General features: G+C 48.1%; 4 protein-coding genes across 4 annotated transcripts; 3 read left to right on the forward strand and 1 right to left on the reverse strand.

The window, feature by feature from the left end:
- Nucleotides 1–4765: 4765 nt before the first annotated feature.
- On the reverse strand, nucleotides 4766–6125 carry EI90DRAFT_3022798 (uncharacterized protein; the record flags this gene model as incomplete). The annotated part of the gene is made up of 6 exons (XM_039057813.1): nucleotides 4766–4833; nucleotides 4877–4930; nucleotides 5057–5222; nucleotides 5289–5417; nucleotides 5560–5795; nucleotides 5951–6125. 6 exons carry the CDS (start codon nucleotides 6123–6125, stop codon nucleotides 4766–4768), a joined length of 828 nt encoding a protein of 275 aa, XP_038908193.1.
- Nucleotides 6126–7292: 1167 nt separating this feature from the next.
- EI90DRAFT_3184699 (uncharacterized protein) lies at nucleotides 7293–7946 on the forward strand (the record flags this gene model as incomplete). Its single annotated transcript, XM_039066375.1, has 2 exons — nucleotides 7293–7408; nucleotides 7463–7946. Coding segments are annotated over 2 exons (600 nt in total), but the record flags the coding sequence as incomplete, so codon positions are not given.
- Nucleotides 7947–9077: 1131 nt separating this feature from the next.
- On the forward strand, nucleotides 9078–9269 carry EI90DRAFT_2891083 (uncharacterized protein; the record flags this gene model as incomplete). Its single annotated transcript, XM_039053989.1, has 1 exon — nucleotides 9078–9269. A coding segment is annotated over one exon (192 nt), but the record flags the coding sequence as incomplete, so codon positions are not given.
- Nucleotides 9270–14627: 5358 nt separating this feature from the next.
- On the forward strand, nucleotides 14628–16730 carry EI90DRAFT_3159800 (uncharacterized protein; the record flags this gene model as incomplete). Its single annotated transcript, XM_039066247.1, has 6 exons — nucleotides 14628–14895; nucleotides 14946–15646; nucleotides 15699–15950; nucleotides 16000–16191; nucleotides 16247–16342; nucleotides 16395–16730. The coding sequence occupies 6 exons, from the start codon at nucleotides 14628–14630 to the stop codon at nucleotides 16728–16730; spliced, it is 1845 nt and encodes a 614-aa protein (XP_038908196.1).
- Between the last annotated feature and the right edge of the window lie 8876 nt (nucleotides 16731–25606).

Below are 25606 nucleotides of genomic sequence, written 5' to 3' on the forward strand. Positions count from 1 at the left end.
GCAGAACGGCTACATACAGTGTCCACATGCGATCGGCTTAATTTTGTGGTCAATGGCTGGATATCGATTGTTCCCTTGTCTGAGGCCAAAAAAGATGAACTATGGGCCAAGGTTCAGGCATTGAACACGGAATTACTGTTGGAGGAGCAAGTCATAACGGGTGTTGTGCACTTTCCATACTTGTCTCGATGTGTATTTACATGTATTTACACCGACAAATATATCTTCAGAGTCTACTGCCATCCCAACCGAGCCGCCGCACTGAGTGGTGCAACTTTAATTACAAGGAATCATCATTAGGCATTGGGAGGCAGAGGCACAGAAAAAGAAGAAGACAGCAAAGTGGAAGCTAATACCAGGCAAGCTCTTGACTCCTCACACAAGCGATGTTGCTGGTACAGCAATAGACAGTGGTGGGCTGTTGGAAGCAACAACTTCCAAGGAGCAGGAGCACACAGGTGGAGAGGGAACGACAACTGTTGAGCTGGGGGAGGAAGGGAGATCAAAGTGCAAGAGAGTTAGGTCGGTGCACGGGCTATTAATGGATGAGGCAACACAATTAGAACAGCAGGCATGTACACAGGAGAGAAAGTCATGCACAGATTTCTAGATTGGGTACTTACCTGTCAAACGACATGCTTATCCAGAAAGTTGTTCAGTGCACTATCTCGAAGTTTGGCATAGCCGCATGAGAGTGCATCAATTGCCAAGTAAGATTGTGATCGGTTTGGACGATAGAGATGGTGTTGCTGGACTAAGTATGAGTGACCCAGCAAGTTGATGTCTGCTGTCAGTTCAGCATCTGTTCGGCTTGAAATGGTTTGGTGAAGACCCAGCCGCTCCTTGATTGTGTTCGCTAGTTGACCAAGTGGCACAACATTCAAGGAGACGGCCTGATGGATGAATTTTGAATCAAATCTTGCCAAGCACCCATTGTGTACATGCTTGATGGCAAGGTTGTGGTGCTCCTGAAGTAGGTCTCTCTCCTTTCGCCCTCCAAGAAGCCCTGATACATTTAGAATGTACCAGTCAAACACTGCTTTCTTTGTCGCCTCGGTGAAATTGAACCATAAGTCAAGGGCTTGATGTAAAAGCTCGTGACCATAGTTGCTTGCCCCAACGCCGAAGAACCACACACACAGCCACTGTGATTTGGTTAGTACAGCATAAACTTAAACTTAAATTTCAACTATGCTCACCTTAATCACTTCAAATGTTCGACCTATGTCTCCTTCCTTCACGCTAGTCTTGAACTCCCAGTACTGAAGGAGATCTTGCCATAGGAACACATTGTTGTGCATCAAGGTGTCACTGATTCCATTGTTTGGCATCTCAAAGGTGAGATTTTCATCCTCGAAGGCCAGGTCAATGTCAGTTGACAATCCAACGTGATCATTGGTGATGCCGGTGTCATCTTCACTTTCATCCCCATCACCCTCACTGTCATTTTCGCCTCGCTCACCGCTTCCCCCCACCAATTCAGATGCAACTAGTGGTCCTTCGGGTATTGGGAAATGTGAGTCCAGCTGAGGATCAATGAAGCGAGCAAAGTGGACCCAAGCATCGCTCACACTGTGTGACACAGCCATGTAACCGGACCGTGTTGAACCAAATGTGTGGTATGTGTCATGAGCGAGTTGGCAAAGTTCCTCGAAAGTGCATGAATGGAGATAGTATCCCTCCTTTGTACATGCTTCCAGCTCTTCCATAAGGTGCATCAGCTTTCCATCTTGCCTCATTGGGAATTTCAATGACTTTTGATGAAGCATATTTCTAAAATCTCATATATGAGTTGTGGAAGTGGAAGTGGAAAGCGGGAATACCTGATGTAATTTAGTGTCATTGCAGTGAGCACGACTTCAACAAGTCTCTCAGCTGGGTAGAAATCGACCTTGTTTGGGTTTAAATTTTGGTGGAGCTTATCAGCAGCAAAGCGAAGGCCGATGTCACCCTTTTCGGTCTGCTCTGGCCAACGCACCTTGATGATACCCTTGAGCATTGCAAACTTCATGTGCCAAAGCTCAATCAGGGGTAGGATATAACGATTGGATGAGAACCAAGTGGACCCTGAAGAAGTGTGACGCTTGAGAGTTCGGATATGTGAGATCGTGGCCTGATCACCAGAAAATGGTATGAGGCGCCCCTCAAGAGCATGTGGAGGGATGCGGAGTTGGCACTCAACAACATCCCGAATTGTCTGTATAGTGGTTGCCTCATCAAAGCCCGATGTCTCAAGGGGAATGACTTCGGTTTTCTGGAGTGGCGTTGGGTGAATGGCAAAAGTGTGTCTGAGATCATCAAAATCAGTCTTGTGTCGCCTCAGGCCAGGTACATGATCAAGTAAAAGGCATAGTATGTTGATGACACAGACATTTTCCAGATGTTTTCGGTCAATGTCCTCCCAGATCTTTGCTAACGTGATGTCCTCACATTTGACATGTTGCCAGCGTTCCTCATATTCAAAGCCGTCAAAAGCCTCAGGAGCCACACCTGGCTGCATAATTAGTGTCGCAGCAGTCCCACTTTCTAGAGATGCTTGTGAAGAGAGGGAAGGTCGCCAGTTTTGGTGGTATTGGTTGATGTTATCATAAACAATGTGAAATGACACAAGTTTGTTGACCCAGTTTACCCCTATAGTGTGAATTCTTTCGGATGCAACTGCACTCATTGAGTACAGGCGCTTGAGTGTTGAGCTGTTTGTGACTGCGAGTCCCATTCGGCCAGTGATTGACTGAAGCGACTTGGAAGAATTCTCGGAGAACATGAGTATCCCCATGATACTCTGGAATTTGTTTAGCCCCTTATTGTGAAAGTACAGTAGCATCATCAGTGCAATGGCACACCCCTCAAACACTGTCAGTTGCTTCTCTGGCAGGTACTGATTCCTTTACTCACTAAATAAGGGTCCCGTACATGATTAGCCCCACGTCCCTTCCCTGAATCCCTGAACTTCATTTCCTTTAGTTGCGCAGCTCTCTCTCCACCGACTGCAATCCATGTAAGCAGCATCCAGGTCACAGGCACAATGCTAACTGCAATCTTCTGGACCACATCAACTGAGAAGTCTAGGACCGTGTCCCAGCTGAATTGATTTGTGGATGTATCCCTTGCTCGCAAGTAAGGGGATTTCAGTAGAACTCTGATTTCTGATTCCATTCGGTCAATGACTCGTGCAATGAAGTAGTGTTGTAAGTCGCTGTATGTGTTTTTGCTGTCCATCTGGGTGTTTGGCTGAGAAAACATTGTTGGAATGGCATATTCTGGCAATGTGTCATAGGGGGGTTCATAGGATTGTTGGGGCCGTGCCCATGGGTGGTTGTATAATGCGTGTACAACATCAACTGGATGGTTCTTCACAGTATGTCCCCCTATGAACCACTTCAGCATCTCCTTTGCTGATGCATTGAATTCTATGGGGTTGCTAAACAGAATAACAAGAAACTCACTGAGTGTGAAGTTCTGTGACTTCAGTATTGACAGTACAAGTTCTACAATTGCGGGAGGCTTGAGCCTCAGCTGATCATTCTTTGGGTATATTTGCTCAACAGTAGAATTGTGACACATGGAACACCTGAAGGTGCTTGGCTGTGTATTGCTCTGCCCTGCCAGTGTCTGGGAACAACTAGAAGCCATTGGTTCCCACATGACAGGGTCGGGCGGATTTTGTTTTCTGGTATGCACTTCTTGGTTAAGCCTCTTGGATGGCGAGAGTGGTTCCAATGTGCCTCTAGTTGACTCCACCTGCTGACCAGTAGCAGCAGCAGCTCCCCTTGAATTTTCACAGATTTTTTTTACTGGGGAATCTTCATCCTCCATAACTTTGCGTTTGGGACAGCCTCGTGATGGGATTGAAGGTGATGCATCACTGTGAGCTTTATTGAAAGAAAATCTTGGGATTTTGACCATGAACAGATTCATTGAAGGACCTGACACACCCAATGGGCAATTTGGACGTGTTTGTACAGTAAACATAAACAAATAATTTAGTTCGTCCTGGAATTCAACCCAATCATATTGATTATGTAAGGCATGGCAACAGCGAAGACCCTTTTCCAACTGTGACAACCATTCAGTAAAAATCCCCATTCATGAACCGAGGGTTGAATCCAGCCTCTATATAATATTACGAAGTCATAGAGGCTGGAGTCCTGCCTAATGCGTCACTACATATTGACCCGTTTTGACCACACTCATCCCCGTGGGAACCAATACAATCGTGGGGTATGCATGTCCCTCCAAACGGCCGTCCGGCCAAAGCCGAGGCACCTGCTCCATCACACTCGTTAGCGCCGTTGTAGGTGATGTGCGCGTCAATTAACGCCAGCATAACATATGTTACACTATAGATACGACTTCAACCCCTGATTGCGGCTCTACATCCACACGTCCCGGTAAGCGCCCACAAAATCTGTCGATCCCACCCAGCTTTACCATCCACCGTTCCACAGCTCAAGGTTGCCACACACGATCCTTTATATTACTACAGCCATATAGGTACGAGTTGAACCTCTGATCGCGGCTCTACGTCCATGCGTCCCGTAAGCGCCCAAAATCTATCGATCCCACCCAGCTTTGACATCGTGCCATGTAAACGTTGTACTCCATTCCACAGCTCAGGGTTGCCACGCACAATCCTTTCCAGCCCTGTCGGCCATCTCTGCACTCATAGAAAACTCCATTTCCGGTTAGTGTTCTCCCTGTTTGCTCTCGGCGTTGCAGCTAACAAAAACTTTCTAGATATCATTGAGGGCTCTTCTCTTCATCTTTAACCGCAGACGACTAGAGGTGCTTCGCGCATCGCTAGTGAATCACGGTTACCGTGAAGATATTTGACTGACGAGGGCCAGAGGTTGTATTCAACACCGCTGGCACTCACGGTCATCTTGGTCTTCTTGCCCACCCCCTGCAACGCCAACCTCCCGTTCTAATCCTGCGCAGTACACTCGACATTCATACCCCCCCAATCAGCTCTTCTACCCAAACGGTGCATTACATCACGCGCCGATATCCAAACTTCTAGTTCAGCATTACTCGTGTACGGGCCCGCAAGTCTCACTGCCTGTGGTTAGGCATTCCTGGCACCGCAGCAAACGTTTTGCGCATCGTCTTTTAACATCAAACGGCACTAACAACCCCACTCGGTGGACATTGTCCCTGCCCTGGATTGTGTACTGTCGATTCGTCCAATCCTTATTCGTGGTCTCGTACTCAGGTTTGGCTTTCTGGACATCACTCGCACACCAAGCGGCGCTTACACGACGTGCCAAACGGTGCGATCAGACACGAACCTCAACCTTGCCCTTCTGCCACCCTCGACCTTCTGCACCCACCAATTGTGCCATCCAATCCGTGTTAGTGGACTCGTATTCACATTCGCCACTTGTGCACCACACGCCCGAAACCCTGTGCTTGAGCGACTTGAGAAACGGCGGTGCAATTAGACAAGAACACCGTGCGCTCGCCACCGGCCTACCCCGTGTACTCCATACCCCATAGCAAATACCTTTATAAGAGTAGTTCCAACGCTACACCCCTCTCTCCCTGTCATTGAGGGCTAACAATCTCGTTAAATTCCTCGCCACCCTCTACCCCGTGTTGCGCGCCACCCTTTATCCAGTCCGTCTTAGCGAGCCCGTATTCGCATTTCATCTGGATACTACGCGCACCCCATCCAGCGCCCAAGTGCTGAGAGAAACGGTACAATTCAACTGGGGCTCCCATCCGACCGACGTGTGCCCCACTGCATATTTGATAGTTCCAGCACCATACCACTGCTCCACTGCCCACCAATTGCCCTGTTTGCCTATTGGTATGCGCCACAGCTACACACACTGACTGAATGTGCAGCTGACTGAGTATATCTTAGACTAGCCACGCAACCGCTGCATACTTGTTGAGAAGAGCCTGTCCTGTTCTTTTCCATTCACCCTATCTCTTAACGGCTACATACCATGCCGAGGCATAAGCCTGTAATTCCTCGCCTTACTACCTCTATAATTTAAGCAAACCCAAAAAATATGTGGATCTCCTTGGTGGCCAGTCTGCACCTGAATCCAAACCCTCAACGTCCAAAAAGAAAGGACATGAGCGCGTTCCAACCGCTGAAGTCCCCATTCCCCAGCCATCGCGACGCGTCGAGATAGCAAACGCCAGCGGCACCATGATGACCCAACGCTGGGGGCCTGGAATCGCATCTAGAGATTGGTGGCCAGTGCCAAATCGCCACGATCATGTAGGAAATGCAATATCAACAGATGCCAGCAATGTTTCGACTCCCCCTTCAATGCCGGCTCTAAAAAAGGAATCACCGAAATGGGAGGCATCACCTCAAGGTTGGCTGGAAGGTATTGCAGAACCCGCTCTTTCAAACCCAGACTCCGCCTTGCCCCCTACACCTTCGTGGTCAGCTTCCCAAAAACGGGCCAAGAGAGCATTACGAAATCCGCAAAAGCAAGCTGCATGGCTCCATTGGCGCCGCGATATAATACACAACGCACTGGAAATCTATCTAGAAGTAGAGGCAAAGAAGGCAGGACGCATACCCCTTGCCACCCCCAGCGAGACGTCATTTGACAGAAACGGAAAACTACAAACACCGGCAGTATCGCTGTGCTCTCACTGCAATGCGTCTCCCCGGTTTCATTCGCTCATGACGATCGCGTTCTCAGGTACGTTTCCGTTCTGATCTCGCTCAACAAACAATGACCCAATGACCCCAGGCCAGGTGCCGTGCGGCGGACGTTCGAATATTGTGAATGTCCATCTAATACTCTCCCGCTTAGCATCATCCAGTCTGGCTACTTTCCGGGGTCACCTGTAATGCCTCAAGTTGCCTTCCATTTCGACGTCCTTTCGCTGTATTCAGCCTTACATGTGGACTCGTATACCCCGGCTGCCTCCTTTCATGCCGCTTTGTTTTCCATGTTACAAGAGAATGGCTACGAGTTCACCCACAACGTGAGATTCATTTGTTATTTGTCAGGAATTGGCACGTTCATGATCTGGCATTCATATAGGACCCTTTTCTCCAGTCGTTTAGTGAGGTGATCACTTGGTTCCAGGCCTTACGTGATTTAGTAGACGTTGAAATGGAGAGAGAATTCCTCCATCCCTCATCCCCTGCGGCGCCCGATGCACCGCTATGGCGTTCCGCGCTGGCCGAGTCCGCCGGGTCCATCCACGCCGTTCCTGCTCACAACGGAGATCCTTCGGTCGCTACGTCCCATGGCATGGTATCTGTTGACCACAGCATCCCAACCTTCACAAAGACATCACAGGATCTTCCGTCGATGGTCCCTGAGCGAGCAAGGCTCATTCGCAACCCATCCGACACCACCGCCAGCCCATACCTCCGTGCGAGATGCCCCCAATGTTTTGGAGGTTTGATATGGGGTAGTTCAGCCAACGAGTTAGTCTTCTCATGGATGTCCTCCGAGAACAGGTATACTAAGTGTTTCCCTAGATGTCCTGATGTCATCGTCGCTATGGATGGTAATATGCAACATAGGCAGTACATGTTCGTTGGAGGAGACATGGTCCTTCCCTGGAATGAAACCTGTACATTCCTCACCGATGCCGAAATTGAGGAAGCTGCCCTCCATGTCTCTGATGCACAAGCTGCATCTAGAGGTTGTTCAGAAGAATCTCGTCCCTCATCCCTTGTACCGGATGGTGCTATTGATGAATGTGAAGAATCACACAGAGCCACAAAACATGGAAAACGGACTGCCTCGAAAATGGATACATTCCGTTCGAAGGGTCTGATGGCAACTGTATGCCGTCATGATATCCCCCTTTTCCTCTGCGATGTACGCACTCCAGGTGAACAGCAGCACTTTTCAATTGCCATGCTCCTTGCACTCAACCGCCAACTACCCTCAAACGCCACCATTGGATTAATGTATGATGTTGGATGTGTTCTCGATCGATCAATTGCCAAGGTATGACTTTGTGTAGCATTCAGGTACAATGTTACGGATACGGAGTCTCCAACGACCATATCCGTCGCATGGTCAAAGACTTCCCCTCTCTATCGCTCCTCCCCTCTTTCTCCTTTCCGTCCTCTATCCCGCTACCCTATCCTCCTTACCCGTTCTACCCCTTTCCCCCCCCTCGTGCAAAGCTTTCCCCATTGGGGTTTTGGTGCTGGCCGAGGTTGTTTGTGTTTCGCGGGATTTCCCGCGACCTTACCATTTGTAGATAGTCACGCGTCATGTACGGAAACCGCCGAAGGCGGTTCCCGCTAACTAACAACTGCACTACAACTGCTTCGTGTACCGTCTTCTGTAACAACCCTCCCTGTGACTCAACTGAACTCGTGTGACTGTACAACTCTCAATATGTCTTATAAGTCTGGGTATATCGAGTCCTCTAACGGCCCTCGCCGCGAGAACTCGAGGTCGAGAGTCGAAGACTCTCGACATGTGTATCGTCCTATTGAATCTGTACCCTATGGTTCTTCATCACTACGCTCTCCCCCCAGTACTCAACATACGACATCCCATCACGATCATAGTGATCGCGAACTCTATGAGGCCCCCTCACCCGCGATGCCGGCACGTTCGCTACGCGAACGCCAAGTAGCCGCCCATCCGCCGTCTGTTACTTCCTTTGCCAGTCAACATGTGTCCCCGCCAACGGTACGTTCCCTTTGGGAACGCCAAGTCACCGAAGGCCCTAATAGTCAGTCCTCATTGCACGCCTATGATATCAACCCGCCACCGGTACGTTCGCACTGCGAACGCCAAGTACCCGATGGCAACTACACGAGGTTCTCGTCCATCCCGCAAGTCGTAACCTCGCACACGGTACGCTCCATTGAGGAGCGCCAAGTACCCGTGGCTGGCCCATCTGTCCTGGTATCTCCGACTACATATCATCAACCCCTTAATAGCTCACTACATCACCCATCACGATCGATGGGAATTCGATCGTCCACTCCCGGGCAAGACTCATCGATTACACTTCCAGTTATGGTACAAACTATACATGACCCTCGTCATCCCACTATAAGAACGGATCGAGGAATGGGGAATTTCCCCCATCCCCGTAACATACAACCTCTTGATATACAAACAAAGTACAATCTCATTCCCGAAATCGCTCCTAGATTGAGCATCGCCGTTTCAGTCTTCCATGCCTATGCACATCAATTCTGTTGTCAAATCGCATTTCACCCCTGGAAACGAAATGGGTTCGGAAAGTCAAACGGGGAAGGAAATGAGTGGCTATGGTCCTTAATTGTTGATACAATAGCGCCTGAACGCATAATGAGTGTGAGTCTCACCAGGCCAAACACTGTTTGTTCGACAACCCTATCTTATCCAAGGTTCTCCCCAAACTATAGCCAGCTAAACGAATCACAACTATTGACCACGGAATCAAGAAGATTGCGATCCGTGGCTGAGACCGTCTTGCTTCATTGGCGAGGTCCAAACTGGCCGCCATTCTCCGTGAGGAGGCGCTTCTGATGGATCTTCTTAAAGATTTGGAGAGTGACAGGGGATTCACAACTCCTTTCCTTCGATCCCAGTGGGAAGAGCAAAAGACTTTGCAGCTCTCCGTTTGAACTTGTATGTCTGTTTCCAATCCCGTGTTCGCCGTTGACTTATGCTGGTTATGGTCTAGACAATGACCAAGCCGGAATGAAAAAGTTCGCGAGACTTCTCGAAGCCGAACGGTCAGCGCAAGCACATTCGGAAGCATTGGATGCTGTAAAGAAGGAGTTGGACCGAATTAGCTTGGCGCGAACACTGTCCCACAGCCCTATCGATCTTGACGAACATTTCCAAGCCGCTCAGCATGTACGGTTGTTGCACGATGAATCTCAACAACGCCTACGAGATCTGACAGCTCAAATTGGCCTGTCCGATTTGAAACCTCCGCGAAATCCGTCTAGCACAGAAAGGGACTATATGGAGAAGTACATCCTGGCCCGATTCCGCAAACATGCCATCCTTATCCGCTTAGCCAAGTACCAGGACGAGATGAACCCTATTCGAAGCTCGCAACGGTGTGGAGGACGACTCGTTACAAAAGTTGGTAAGCACAACCCCGTTTGAGGTGAATGGTGATGTGCTTGAAGGCTTATCCAGTACTTATAGGCTACTCGAAGATGGTCTCAGTGTTCAATAGTGCAAAAGACCGTGCCCGTTGTAGGAGAAATAATATTCAAAGAATAAAACAATGATCTATCAGAATAGTCAACGAACAGGTGACAAGTTCAGACGTTTAACAGATCTCATGATCTTTATGAGACTGGACAGACATTAGAAGATCATTATAAAATATCTACACCCATGTAGTATGAGATTTAATCTACTACAATCATGCCTAGAACTTGACATAGGTGTAATATTCAAAGAATATATCCCTACAACAAGAAAATAGCACATAGACGGCAGAATAAGAAGGAACATTGGGAAAGAAATGTAAATATCTCGGGAACCAGTAAACTTTTGACTGTAATCTTTTTACCATCTGGAAGGACTGTTTCTTAACTTTATCCACGGTTTTGTTTCATTCTAAAAGCTTCAAAACTGACGGAGATATCGCTCAAACGGCGAAACACCTTATAATTCATATATATTTATTTGCTAATTCTTACAAAAGGTAATGTGACTCAAGGGAAATATATTGGCGCCCGGGAGTCTGGCGGACCGAATACCATATGATAGAGTATTCCCCGGCGCGGGCGGACAGTTTTTGATCGCATCAGAAGAGGAGAAAATGCTAAAAAACCGGATCTTGTATATTTTCCCATGATTCATCAAAACTTTTTGATTTTAAGCCCAAATAAATCGGAACAAAGGAATGATTGATGATCTGGATCTCGGATCATAAGCATGAAGTGATTCAGAAGTCCGCGGATCAGTTAATTAATTGGGAAGGCTCTAGAACATTAGTAATGATGTGGCTTCACAAAAAGGGGTCAATTAGAGAACAGTCTAGAAAGTTCCTTTATAGCCGAGTCATTTCTAAAGATAACCGTTCGTAATTAAGGCGGTGTAGAGCATAGCTTCAGCGCTACAAGATCCCGCTGAGATCGGCCCAAAAGACAAAGAAATGAATTACTTATTGCTGAGTCATGTCCTAAGTCCATTATTAAGCTTACACAGCCCAACCCCCTATATCATTCTAGAACTATCTATAATACAAATGTAGCACATGTAACTAGTGCGAGGCGTGGGAGTAGAGAGGCCTCTGAAAAGCATAAAAGGCCACCGCTTCTGCCCCCTCTCAAACCTCAGGTAGAAATAAAAGTTTAATTCTCCTCACCAGTGGTTGGTTCGTTTGCTCCAAAAGATAAAAGCAAATATTAGTTGTTAGCTAATATAAAACTAACACGTCACTCTAAGCGTGAGTTAGGGTCAGTTAGACACAGCTGAACAAAAGTGTCATAGTGAGAATTAGTGAGAATTTGGTGGAGGGACTTCTTAATTGAATAATCTCTCAGCAATACTTGGTTATCACACCACAGGAGAAAAGTGAGCGATCCTGAACCTGCTAGATAACTAGCACGCACTCTAAGCGATAGAAAGAGCAGTTTGGTCACTCCTGTATTGAGTAACATTTATTGCGGAATTATTTTATTAGCAGTTTTCCTTCAGTAAATTATCAGGAAAATCACATCCTACTGAAAAGTGGTAAATATAGGTGTAATATTGACTAGAAATCATAGTAAAGTCAATATAGAATTTTATCCGTAGACGATCTATACATCAGGTGAGATCGTTGGGGGGTGTTTATTGTTGTTTAGACAGTGAACAATCATATATTTGGCAACCAAAACACGGTCAGTACGCAAATCAGCACAAACTCTAATATCGTTATTGGACGTAGGAAACTGGTTACATAAGGTGATCCAGCTCCGCTCCTTCACCGTTGAAGGAGAGAACGAAGGAAGGTCAGTTGGGAGGTTCAAACGAGACCACCACCAAGCTGTTCCCTGGTTCTTTAGTTAGGATGGGGAAGTGTACTAGTGTTGTTTATTGTAAATATAGTACCAATCCGAGTGTTTTGGCTAATTCTATTTTTATGGGTTAGTTTTAAAGTTCCTGGGAATTGACTTACAGATAAACCGAGCCCTGCGGAGCTGTTTCTTTATTGAAATTTATTGATTTGTCTAGGTGTAATTCTGTGTAGCGTTGTTTAATTTGGATTTAAACTTGAATTTAATCTTCTACTTGGTGAAGTTCCAAAGATTCTATTCAGTTAATGAATTTGGATTGTGTCTGGAGTGTCCCTTGAGTTTGTTCTATTTTTGTCTTATTTTATTGCTTGTTTTAACAGTAGCAAAATAACTGTTTTGTGTTTACACTTTGAAATCTGGAGTGTTAACCAGCTCTCCTGTTGAAATATCTACTTAATATTTCTCTCCTTAATTGCTGCCTTTTACTACAGTGGCAATCTTAACTGTATATCACTTTTTCGCACTGGAGTGACAACCAGAAATGCTTGAGAAAAATAATACTCTATTTTCTTACTTCTCTAAGGGGGGCGAAAAGTCGCAGAAAGGGTCTCCCTTTTATACTCCTTGGGTCGCCTTCCTTTTTCACGCTCTACCTTCTATTTACAGGATTTATTTACAGTGTATTTTTCTCAAACTGAATAAAAAGTGAAATTTTCACGCTATAGTTCCACTGCGCTTTGCTGCGCTGAACTGCGGCTCTACTGCGGTCAGACTGCGCCTGGAATCCTTATTGTCCTTCCTCGCCTAAGCTATTTTAATGGTTAATTAGAATTTGTCTGCGCCGCATTTGCCGCAGTTCCCTATTTCAAATTCCCCATATTTCCCATTAAGTTCGCTATGACTCGGTCATACTGAATTCAAACCTCGCATTACTATGCGTGCGACTGTGCTGAGACCTTCAGCTGATTTATTCCAATTTTATTTAGTGACATTTAGTTAAAATGAGACTGAAATGATAAATGAGTGAATTATTCAGGTTTAAAACTGAAAGAAAAAGTTGCTAGTAATCAAGAATTACTCAAACGAATGTGTTATAGCTCTCTACTTCATTAGAACATCGTTCCCTAAAATTCCCGCCATGGTCCGTCGTAGTTTAGTAGTTTTTGTGAATTTCGTTCATATTCCCTGATTCCCCTTTGTATTATCACATCCTAATCCTCCATATGTATTGTTCGTTGTTATAGTAGGTCTTCCTCGAAGATATCATATTTTTATGTATTTTATTTAGGGCTCTAGACCTCTTGAAGCTGTCTTCCCGCGTGTTTTCAGGTTTCTAACTTCATGTCCTTGTATCTCATTCATTTCTGGATGTTTTCTCACGTTCTTGGTATCATAAATTTTCATTTATTCCCACCTTTCCAATGGTACTAAGGTTGTGTCCTATTTCCCTGTATTCGTTGAGTTAGCAAAGTTTCGTGCGCACATTCGGTAATCACATGCGTCGTTCCCATAGTTGTTCGTATGCGGGAGCCGTTTTCGTTTAGTTGTTCGGGATTTATGATATGCGCGGGTGTTTATTTCTTTCATATGGGCTTCTGTGATTTATTTCAGATTTTTCCCTCATGATCTAAGGTTGTTTTTGCACTTTTCGTGCTTTGTTTGACCGGGCTCTTCCTTATTTGGACGGAAATTGGTCTTCGCGATCTGCCGAAGTGCGGATCTCGGTTCCGACGGCCGGTTCCCTGTGCATCGCCACCCTCATGTGTCATTACACATGATGCGGATTCCTATATTCCCGTCATGGGTATAACTTCACAACGGCTGGACCGTTTGGGCTGAGAATTTGCATAACTATAGTTTCCTATTTTTCATAATTTCCGTGTAAATTTCGTTGTATGTTTTAATTATGGATCCTACGCAATCATCGTCTTGTCCCTGAGCTCGGACTTTTGATGTCGCTATTCCCGTTATTGGATTTCTCATTAACGCATGATCCTTTTATTATGGAAATTTGGGAGGATTAAGAGTAGATCCTTTCCTTTCTAATGGGCTATCAAGCTTGTCTCGGTCGTTACTAGTTAATCTTCGCGCTTGCTTTTTAGACATTGTCCTCGTTTTGCAGGAGTTTTAGTCATATCTCCGTCGTTTATGGGTAGTTTCCCCTGTAATTACTCTCATTGGTTCCGTTTGGGTGACATCTACATTTCCTATTATAAACACGACTTTGACTTTTGCATTAGTTCCTGAGGAATCTTTGTTCCGTGGTACTTCCATCCTTGCTACGTGTGCGGACGTGGGAAAGTAGTTTCCGTGGAGGTTCTCTGATTATCTTTATAGTCAAATCTTGGTCGATTGTCCTAATTCTTGGTTTAATATTTGCTATAAATTCCCCCGAGAATTCCGTCTCGTTGATGGTAAGCTTGAAGTATTTTTGTTATTTTTCTTTCTTTCGATTTATCGTGTATAGTCGTAATAATTCGTAAAAATTCGTAAAATTCGTTAAAATTCAGGTCCTTCTATGTTCTCATATCTACTTGTCGTATGAGGTTTTTGTGATTTATCTGGCATATTTCCATAATGGGTTTCCATAGTGTGGCCATTATTTCTCCTACACCGTGTTATTTCCGACCAGGTCGCGCGATATAACGAGCTTGTTGACAGCCTCAAGCGTTCCGATAGGCCCTCCTGGCTCCCGGATTCTTTGAAGCACACCAAAATGGACGTCAAAATACTGCTTAACATGGATCCCAGTGATGAGCAGTGGACAAACATGTGGGAGAGCCTGTGGGTTTCCAACTGGAACCTGGATGAGAAACCACCTGCCTTTATCGTCGATCAGCAGGTTCGCCATGGCATAGTAGCAGTGCTGTCACTCACTCGTATTGAGGAAGAAAAGCTTAGGCTCGCTCGAGAGGAACTCAACGCACGCACCTGGATCGTCCAGTCGGTAGACTCCATGATTCGGACCACAGACGATATTCATCGTATGTCCTACAATTCCCACAAATCACCAATACACTAACATTGATTCCAGCTCTTTATAAATATCGATGGCAACTACGCCTCAAGTTGTTACTCAAGTGCCGTGATGCAATCGTGAACGGACCATTTCCTTGCGTCAATCTGTGGCGTGCATCGACACACTACCTGCTTGCAAACCTAGAACATTCAGACCCCCAGGCTGCACCGAGTGCCATGGAGTATTCCTCCTTCCGCCTTCCCCCCCCTGGTTCCGCAACTCTATCCTCAGGAACACACGGCATAGACCCCGAAGACGATGCTGTAGTCACAAATGAACTAAGTGCACTCACTGGACTTATCCGGATGAGCCCAGAGCCAGATGACAACGACGATATTGATGATATCGAGCCCTCTACTGACAGTGGCAGTGGCCCAGGCGATACTCTCGAACCTGAGATACCCGTAAACCATTCAGACGGTGAACCAGAGATACGACTTGATGAGACAATGGACCCCATTGACAATCCTGATCCACACACTGAACCTCTTACGGACTTGGTTCCTCCTCATAGATTGAGAGATGCAGATAGTCCCGGCTGCAACAAAAGTATTGAGGAGAAGTTCTGGAATGAGAACCCCCGTCCCCAAAGTCTTCCTCCAATTACAACAATCTTCGATGCCATCCGTTCACCCACCCAGTCCATCCAACAACAAAAGCCAACCAAAATTTGGAAGGAAATAATGGAGTTGCTTCTGCCTCAAGACGCCGGAAAAGTAAGAATCCTCCCAGGCTCCCCAGTGACTCATGCCACTGATATCTCATTAGATAGTGAATGAGAGCAAAACAAGAGATAAAGCAAGATATTACAAACATATTGCGATCTTCCCTGATGCATTACCGACAGTCAATCGCCGGCGGCTGATACATGGAGCAATAATCGATGCCTACGTTGAGATGCTGCAAGACCTTACAGACGAAAAGCTACGGGATATCCTCAAGACTACTCACCCCCGCGTGATCATGTTTCCTACTCAGTGTGAAGGAATGAGGCATTGTATGGCAGTTCACCTGTTGGATGTATGTGGGAATGCTTACACCGATGGACCCTGTACTAACCAACCTTCAGCGAGCCACAAAGAAGGTCCGAACTGATCTTTTTGACGCAAGCGCTTGGACAATTCCATGCTACTCAAGGAAGCGCAGTCACTGGCTGCTTGGCGTTGTAAACTTCGAACAACGAGAGCTGCGCTATCTTGACAGCATGCCTCTCCAGCAAAACGCTCATATAGGCCGTCATGGTCCACAGTGGGTGTTTACAGTGCGTTCCCAAACTCTAACCCGCATCTCAGTGTCAATGATACCTCTTTCATCAGATACTTCAGGGACTAGTCAATGCCACCTGGTCGTTCATCCACCCTGATGATGAGCATGGATACAACTGGTCCAATTGGTCCACTCGAGCAGTCACTGTAGGTGTGCATCTCGCTGAATCGTGAACATCATATATATTAAAAGCCCCAGACGGAACCGCGCCAATGGAATGGGTATGATTGTGGGGTTTGGACCATGGCTGACATTCAAGCTATACACATCGGACTTGATGCTGCGCCAAAAGACACGAACATCGACAATTTTCGGGATAGGGTGAAACAACAGATCCTTTCCCTTCCTCCATCGACACCGCGTTGGCAGCCTACCTGGAGAAGCCTGGATCCGGACCTCATTCATGAACTGCGGTGCCGAGCTGCTAAAGTGGCCGCAACATTTCCCGTTAATTATTCCGAGCTCGAAATCGATCACACGGACTTCCCATTAGTGATGGATGATGAACAAGAACAAATAGATTTGACCGACTAGTGGAGTCTATGTATGATGGATTCGTAGTCTGTATCTACTTTCTCCTGAGATACTGAATCCCAACGAAGATGTCCCATTTCGTGATTCGTGAAAAACTCACGGGTATGAAGTTGCTCACCTTTTCGCGGTCATCAGATCCGCTGTACTCAATCCTAGCTGGGTGTGAGTTGATTTGGATCTTGCTATTCACGCCAGAACCGTTTCCAGCGCCGCAAAGCAAGAGACAGCTGTTTAAACAACCACCTGTCCCAGCCGGATCGCGCACCACCACCAATGGAGAATGGAGCCATGATTGCTCATCCTTTGTGGCGCTTACAAACAGCTGTCAAGAGCCTGCTCAGTTTTCCGCTGCACCACGCTCCCTCTCTTCTTAGTAAGGTGTTTCCTCACTCGTGAATCCTGGACTAGCATCCTGCAGCTCCCTCGCAGCCGCTAGACCCAATTGCCTTCTGAGCCAACGATGTCCTCCTCATGATTCGCACCAACCGTCACTCGCCCGCTCAATGTCTGCACTCTCAAACTTGTCACTCCACCTCTAGTTTAGCCGTTTAACACCACCAAGTGCGTGAAGGGCGAAGTTACTCCTCGGTAAGCCCTTACTGATTCCCTCCACAACGTAACCTCATTTGAAGGCTCCAAACTAGTTCGAAAGCTCCTTGTTCTTCATCCAGCACGTCCTCCTTTCTTTCCCCTCGTCGAGACGTCTGCGTTCGATGTGGGTCGGTTCACCATTTAAGACAGATATCACGATGCTGACAAAGAGGCACGGACCCTATACTTATCATCACGAACAGGGCATCTCTAACCATCCCAACCTTAGGACTGATCATTTCGAATTTAGGTGCTCCAGGCATATGGATAACCAGGATCGAGCCAAAATCATTTGGAGCCCTTCGATCTTTGGGATAGCTCCGCCCAAACAAGGGACCGCCCGCCATCACAAGCCCCCTCTGCAAGCTGAAGCAACGAGCATGGAAAGACTCTGACGCTTTTTCAGTCTGAGACATTTACCCCGGTGACAACCTGTTATCTTATGAGGAAAGTGCTTCAGAGGATGACAAACCTCAGCGACGTTCACTAACTAATGCTCAGAAGCTCAACCTCATCCCAATAAAGCTTCGTGGCTCCACCACAAACTATCCCGCTATACATCATCCTTGATTCTGTTGTCATGCTTGCTAGTGGCAGGTCCTCTGCCAGTCAACCCGTGAGACGGATAGTGTGTTCTCATGTTCTTGTGCTGGGCATTGACTCTGCTTTCCATAGGGTGTCCTTTCCGTAAAATGACCTAAGTGATTCGTCCTCACTTACAAAGTACGATAAAGGGTGAACCTCCTATTTGATAAACCCTGTCAAATAGACCCCTCGCATCCGTTCGTTGTGCGCTTCAGCTTTACCTCTTTCTTTGATGTTCATTGTGCTAATTTACATCTACTTCTAGTATTTCCCCTGTTTGCCCAAAACATGTTTCTTTTTTGGCTTGCTTTTCTCCTACTTCGCCTTTCACCGCGTGATATGCTGGTTAGTTCTTCCCCTCTTTTCTTCTTTCATCATTGTACATCCCCGTGCTCAAGCATGAAGTTCTCGACCCGCGCTGCGGCTCTCGCCACACTGTTCCGACTGAAACTCTTGTCCGTTTGCACACACGATGTATAGTAATTCAATGAGGCTGAAATATGTCAGAACAATGTATTTCGGTTCCCCCGCAAAAACACTCGAGGGAGTAACTTCTGGACAGGTACAAAATATTAAGAACAAACTTAAATGGCACAGGCGCCTAATTAGATCTCTGCTTGAAGTCTATGAACTTCGTTCTCCAGTTGCATGCATCTCGATGCCAATATTGCATATTCGTCGATATTGACGCCGCAGTGGGGGCACTTTGAGGATTCTCCAATGGCAGGCCAACGTTCCATAGCTGAAAATGGATCGAATTCGTCATCCATCTCTAGCCTACCTGAATGTGCCTGTTGCGGCGCCGGATATGGTGCCGGTTTGGCCTGTCTTCTCAGTACTCCTTAGTATCTGGTCTTGCCTATTATCATTATGGGGAGATGTCTTACCAGTTAAGTTTGTGGGCTCCCATTGAACGAGTGGCGGATATCTTGGTTGTAGCATTCAGGGGATCCGAGACAGGCCCTGGCTCTCTTATTTAACGTCATGTTAGCCTACACTCTATTTCTGGCTCGATTCACGGTTTTCTCCTACGCTTTGAGTCTTCTACGACGGTTGCATTGTTGCAGTGTATTAGCCGCTCGGCGCTCATCAGGTGTTACGTACAATCGGGGCCGTCCGTGACCCCGTTTCCCCGCAATATCAGCGCTCTTGTCCTATGGTGCATCATATCAGTGGTTAAAGATCTATCAGAAAAGGCAGGTTGCACCTCAGGATTATTCATGACAGCTCCACAGTCACGGTTATTCATGACAACCGATGAGGGTCACGAGCTCGCAAGACCAAACACTATTTTCACCACCATTTATCTTTTCAAACATTTGTACCACTATTCTCTTCCTGGAAAAAGGCTAGCGCATATCTGTCCTTGTTAAGAGCGGTGGCCAGGATTATTCATGACCATGTCACAATTAATTCAATAGGGTCACAAGCGGTGCCGTTTTCAACACCATCCATCTTTTCCGACACTCGTATCACTATCACCACTTCGCCAATATATTATTAAAGTGCCATCAGACGAGGTAGGTATCCCCTGGATTATTTACGACGATGTCACAATTAATTTAACAAAGGTCACGAGCCAGTGGACCCACTCATTTTCAACGTCATTCATCTTTCGCATCACCCCTTTCCCTCATCATCAAAGGTGAGTGCATGCACATCTTTCTTCCCTCAGAGTTCCATCTTCAGGATTGTTAACCTTCCTTGACTTCTATACTCGCCACATTTGGAATATCGAACGCGGCCCCAAAACTTGGCACTTTGAAACCGGACGTCGAACTACGGGCAGCTCGATTCAGACAGCGTGGGAGTGGCAGCCAATCATCGTAAACGTAAGTGCCGCTTTGTGGTTAGCCTGCATACCAGCACCGTTCGATCATTGATCTCATCGATACCCTCTTCGTAGCTCCGCCACCCTGCCCAGTGTTGCACACCTCTCGTCGATCAGAGGGTCCCAGGTCTTAGTGGACCAGGCGTATAACCGCATTGTCAAGTAGGTAACAATTTTACTTAATCTATTCTACAGTTTCCGTTCGAAACAGAGGCGTCGCACCCCACATCATGCTGGGCCGTTCAATTCAGTGGTGTTTGGCATTTGTGGAAAGCAGAGTGTTCTAGTGACTCGCTGCTATTACAGAGATACCAAACGCCCCCAGGCACTCAGGTCGTGCGGGGTGTTTACACGCTGCTGTACCAGGGTGCGAAAGATCTTTCGACTGCGTTAGTCGCCTTTACCTCCCTTCGTTCAGCGTCCTAGGGCAAAGCCCGCTGCTAGGCCACACCCAGCTTTCAATGCAGTCTCAAACCACTCAGGTCATGCAGGGTGCTTACACACTGCTGTGCCGGGTGGAATAGGTTTCGTCATTTCACTATATCGCCCCTGCTTCGCTCGACGCACTGGATATCGTCAAAGTACCGATACGAGCCCGCAGGCTTTCTACACGATTGGCCTAGTCACCATCGTATTCACCCCCTCCTCCACGCTGCTGCACGAGGTGCGATAGTTCTCGTTGTTCCACTCTAGTGCTTGTTGCCTTTGCCTCTGCTTCGCCCGCCATCCTTCGCTAATACTAAATCTTATTAGGCTTGGTTTGCAATTGGGCTTCTCACTACCATCTCCCCCCTCCTCTTGTTATACGGCATTCCCGTTTGTGCATATGAGCCTTGACTCTGCCACGTCGTCCCCCATTCCTGTTCCCAATGCTGTTCGTCTTCATCAAGGCTGGAAGATAAACCGTCAGGGCGTTTTTCATATTCGTGCGCTTGAACTACCCTCACAGGACGGCCCCCTACGTCCCTCCCGCTTCCTTTCAGGACAGGAACGGATTCCGATCGTAGAGGAGGTAGTTAGCCCTGGTGTGGATCACTCACTGGATGGAACGTTTCAGGGGTGCAAGCTGGATTCACCGTACTCGATCCATTATTACTACGCTGCATTCGAAGTATACGTCATTCCATCCGAATGCCTCATTTCCCGCCCATGGCTTCAAAATGCCATTAACTCATGTCACCAGAATGACCCTGAAATTGCCCCTCTGCAATATCACCAATTTCCCCATGATGCACGACGGTACTTGCGGTGTTTTGTCCATCCCATGCCGCCACCTATCCTATTGCCCGAGCCTATACCGTTTACCTACTCTGACACCAAATCTGGGTGGACAGTTGGAAAGACATTGGGTGAAGTCTCCCTCAAGAGGGTGAGACCATCGGAGTGGACCAAGTCGATGAAGAAAGCAACAAAGGGCACTAGCCAGGGCATTGCAGAATGTGTCTGCGTGCAGCACTGGGAACAGCATCTCATACAGAATGTGGACCCCGTAACATCAGGACCAATCGGTCTGGTGCACGAGCTGGCTATCATGTTTAACGACATCCAATATCGCAACCGTTCCAAGCCCGCGGGGCCAACCTACCCTCCTGGAGCGGTTCGCCTCCTTTCCCTTTGCACTTTCACAGCGGATGGACATATCCAAGTGGGATTTCATGTGCCGTTTCGCTTTCCAGAGGACGACGATGGGGCCTCCTCTGAACCAGAAGAATTCCTCAGTGACAATGAGTGGGAGAGCGGAAGGTGGGGGGCCTCCACGTTAGCCTCGGAAAGGGATGATTCCGATGTGCCATCAGCGTCACACGCCTCTCAGCGCCGCAGGAGGTCCATTAAGAAGCGTTTGCCGCATCCACGAGTCCCCTCTCAGAGCACGAGCCTCACACATCAATGGCATCAGCGAGGCCATTCCTCACGTCAACGCTCACCTGCACGAAGAAGCAGATCACCAGAGCATGTACAAAGCTCTTACCATCCGCATGACCTGCGAGCGGTGGAGCAACATCCAGTTCATCAAAGCCCCTGGCCTCCGCGTCCGGTGTCTTCATCCGAGGAATTCTCTCATCATCCCTCTCGCTTCTCAGGCCATTCAGGATCAGGGGGCCTTAGACGCCATCGTGCAGAGTCTCCACATGCACTTGAACACCATCGCCATCTTTCGTCTCCAGGCACGGAAGATGTCCGGTTCCACCAAGCCAGAATGCCATCAGGCCACACCTCCATCCCGACCCCCCTTAATTGGTCAGAAAACCTACGCTCTCGTCCTCCTCCCCTGCCATCCCCCGATAAGCTGCTGTCAGGTGCGAGAGCACCTCGTTATCCCCCAGAACGGCATCGCCCTCGTTCACCTCCAGTCGGGGAAGATGTACAGTTCAACCTAGCCCATACCTCAGCCCCTTTCTCCCAATACACATCAGGATTCCCACCCTCTCGTCCACCCCTGCCATCCTCCTTTGAGCCACCGCCAAGACCAAGAGCACCAGCCTCAGATGTCGCATCGTTCACCTCAGTCAAACAGATCATGGCGCAGGAAGGGGGTACGATGTCCTTGCTGAAAGAAGCTATGATTATTCAAGGTATGCACAGTATATTACGGCATTCTATTTGCCATTCTCACACTACATGATGATATCGACAGGAGCCCCCCCTCTACCCATTCGGCCCCTTTCCCCCACTCCCGAGGCTGCAGACCATGTTCGAAAATGGAGGGAAGGGCTATCTCGTAAGTGGTATACCGTTTTCATTTATCAGGCCATTCCAGTCTAACACATAAGGTTACCTCAGAATCCGCTGTCAAGCGAGCTTACCGTCAGACGGCAATCCGCATCGTGGCAGTAAATACCCGTGATGTTTGTCCTTACAATGGAACATATGCTTCCTGGGTTGATGCCACCCCTCCGGCAAGAACAAGTGTCTTAAACACTTCTCTGAAGTATCGGGAGTTCATGGACTTTTGCCAGAGACCAGTCAGCTTCGACCCACTTCGTCCACACCTCGCACTCATTGAGCGCCACCCCCCATTTCGTTATATCGAAGCGCCGATCCTTAACATTGACTTGCAACGTTCTGCTGATAATCTGAATTGGCTCCCAACGTCTGAGTGGAGGGAACGGATCATGGGCACGCAGTCTGTGCTGAGTCAACTTCTTTGCCGTGTCCAGAGCACCGTCTCTCATCTCTGCCGCGCCGAGATCCTCCCCAAACACCGTGAAACCATGGCGATACTGAAGCCTGAATCGGAAGCCTATCTTCAGAAGCTTCTCCAAGCCCGAATGATTGCGCAGTCCGAGACTTATCACCATGAAACGGTTGGCGAGATTGAACGCCGGATCGGAGAGCTACGAGGGCATTTTCGCTACTGCCTCCTTATTTCCCTTGATGCATGTGCCATATTGGGTGGTAACGAGCTTCCGACCTGGCCGCTTCAGGAAGAGGCCATTGGGACCATCTTTGATGGTTCAGACGGCACCCGTACTGAGGTCCACAACTCCAACCTTAGTGTCTCCGCCCAGGCATATGCTCTCACTCTGGAACGGTGGGGAGTTCCCCATTGGAGAGTGGAACATGGTGACAACCGCTTCGCCGTCTTTCGATCATGTCCGCCCATGCTTGATTCGGTAGCAGAACATGCCCTTCAGCAGGAAATACGGAGCCGCGCTCACTCCAAGAATTTGCAAGGCGCTGCAAGGGGAGACATCACTATAGGATTTGACTTTGCTGTTACAGAAATCATTGCGGGGCCCCGTCCGCCGCAGCAAACCCTGCTCACAGCTCCATCAAATGATTTTTCTGCTCAGCTCTTTGTGATGGAGCAATGTCTCACAGCGCTTGCCCCTGAGGGGGTTCCTATCCCATTCAAGGACTTCTCTGCCAAGGTGAAGAGCGTGCTGCAAGGAGTCTGGGTAGACTTGAAATACGAGGAAGGCCTGCATTCTAGTGCGGCCTTGGAGGGAACAAAATGGAAGACCATGAGAGTCCCGTTCCCCATCGGCGCCCATGCTCCACTGAAGGCGGCGTTTGTCAGAATCCCTTTCTCGTACTACCAACCTCATCATCCTCTTCCGCTGTCATTTCAATCCATACCTTGTATCGTCCCGCCTAGCGCTACTAAGGAGGGCCATCGTACCCCTGATGTGTGGCTAGGCACATCCATACAGCTGTCAGGTCCGGCAGTGGAGCTGCGCGATGATTTGGAGGCTGTCAAGCGGCGGGGCGTTCTTGCGTATCGAGAAGTACGTGACCACACTGTGAACCAGGAAGTTGTTGGCCGGGCTGGTATGACTCGTTGTCTTAACTTGCTCTGCAAGACACAGGAGGGAGCTCAAAGCCTCAAGCGATACCTCCAAGCAAGATACCCCGATGCTGTTCTCAAAGATATTGAAATGGAGGACTATACGCCAAGCGGGTACACCGGTGTCTATGAGCTTGGATATATCAGCGAGACCCTTTCTCGTGGGTTTGACAAGACCACAGTCATGACTCTCCTAGATCGTGCACCAGCCCCTCTCATCCCTCAAGGTCCAGACACCATGCCTAGTGAGATAGCCAAACTCTGGGCCCGGATCTACTCGCAGGACCTCTTCGAATACAATCGCTTCCAGATCATGACGACGACAACCAACTCAGGACGCATATTGTTCAACGTGATTGAGGTGACGTTCAGATCTGATGTGCTTGAAAAAATGTGCCTGCATAGGCCCCTCGAGTTGAGTGAAGAGGAATATCTAGGTCTCCTTCGTTTCTGCCTCATCCTTTGTCGCCTTCGCCGCTTCAAGCGTGCATTCCGCCAAAGGATCTACCCTGCAGAAGGTTCTATCTACCCCCATGTTGTTCGTTTCATTGCCGATTCTGCAAGGCACCTTTTTGAGGGCATCGAACTTCGAACAACGGAGATGTTGAAGAGGTCAGGAAACCCGCCTCAAGATGAGTTTGAGTCTATTCGCTGGCAGCCCAAAACTGGCCTCTTTGCACTTAAAGTGGCAGAGAGCCCTCCTGCTCCCCCAAACAGGCCGACTGTGGAAGAATTACACTCCCATTTCCAGTTGTAGACGCAGTGGCCGTCTGTGGCCGTTTCCTATGTACGCTAAAACCTGCAAGCTGCCCTACTCCCGTTACCTGTTGCTCAGCCCATGGGTTGGGTTCTATAACAGCGTGTTTATTGTAAATAACTTCGAAAATACAATCTATTACTCTGGCAACATGTAGGCCCACATATTGATAATGTCTTCCTCCTCGCCAGCCTCGATCTCATCAAGCAACTGTAACACCTGCATTGCAACGCCCCCGCCATCAGCACCCCTTTCGCAAAGCTCCTGTCCAGCAGTGTGAACCATTCTCCAGTGTTGCCCAATGTTCAAGACATTGGGAGGTGGCTCCCTCTCAACATACTGGGCAACGATGTCAATCCTCACAAGGAGTTCAACATCTTCCGCCGCTAGCGCCCGCAAACGAAGGCCTGGAAGGATTCTCCGTGCGCTCCGCCACACTGAGTGGCGTGCACACTTGAAGAAGGCATCAAAGGTAGGAACCTCGCCACTCATGCTCGTTGTTGAAGACGGTGCCTCCGATGGTTCACGAGCCGCTGTCCCTCCATTCACAGCAAGGTGTGTGCCTCCGTTATTTATGATCCTTGACACCTCTCGAACCCCAACAGGAGTACTAGCCACTGTCCCTTCGTTCACAGTGAGGTGCGCGCTTCCAGTATTTATGATCTTTGGTGCCTCTTGAACTTTGACGGGAGTACTGTGCGGCGTTGGATGGATTAACCTAATAGGCGGGATGACCATTGGCGTAGGCGGCTCCATATTCGTTTTACTGGCCTGTGCTGTGAAGACGTCGTTTTCCGGTTCGTCAGGGAGTCGCGGCCCACATT

Source organism: Cantharellus anzutake (assembly GCF_015039405.1).
Source record: "Cantharellus anzutake strain C23 chromosome Unknown EI90scaffold_175, whole genome shotgun sequence".
NCBI classification, from domain to species: Eukaryota; Fungi; Basidiomycota; class Agaricomycetes; order Cantharellales; family Hydnaceae; genus Cantharellus; species Cantharellus anzutake.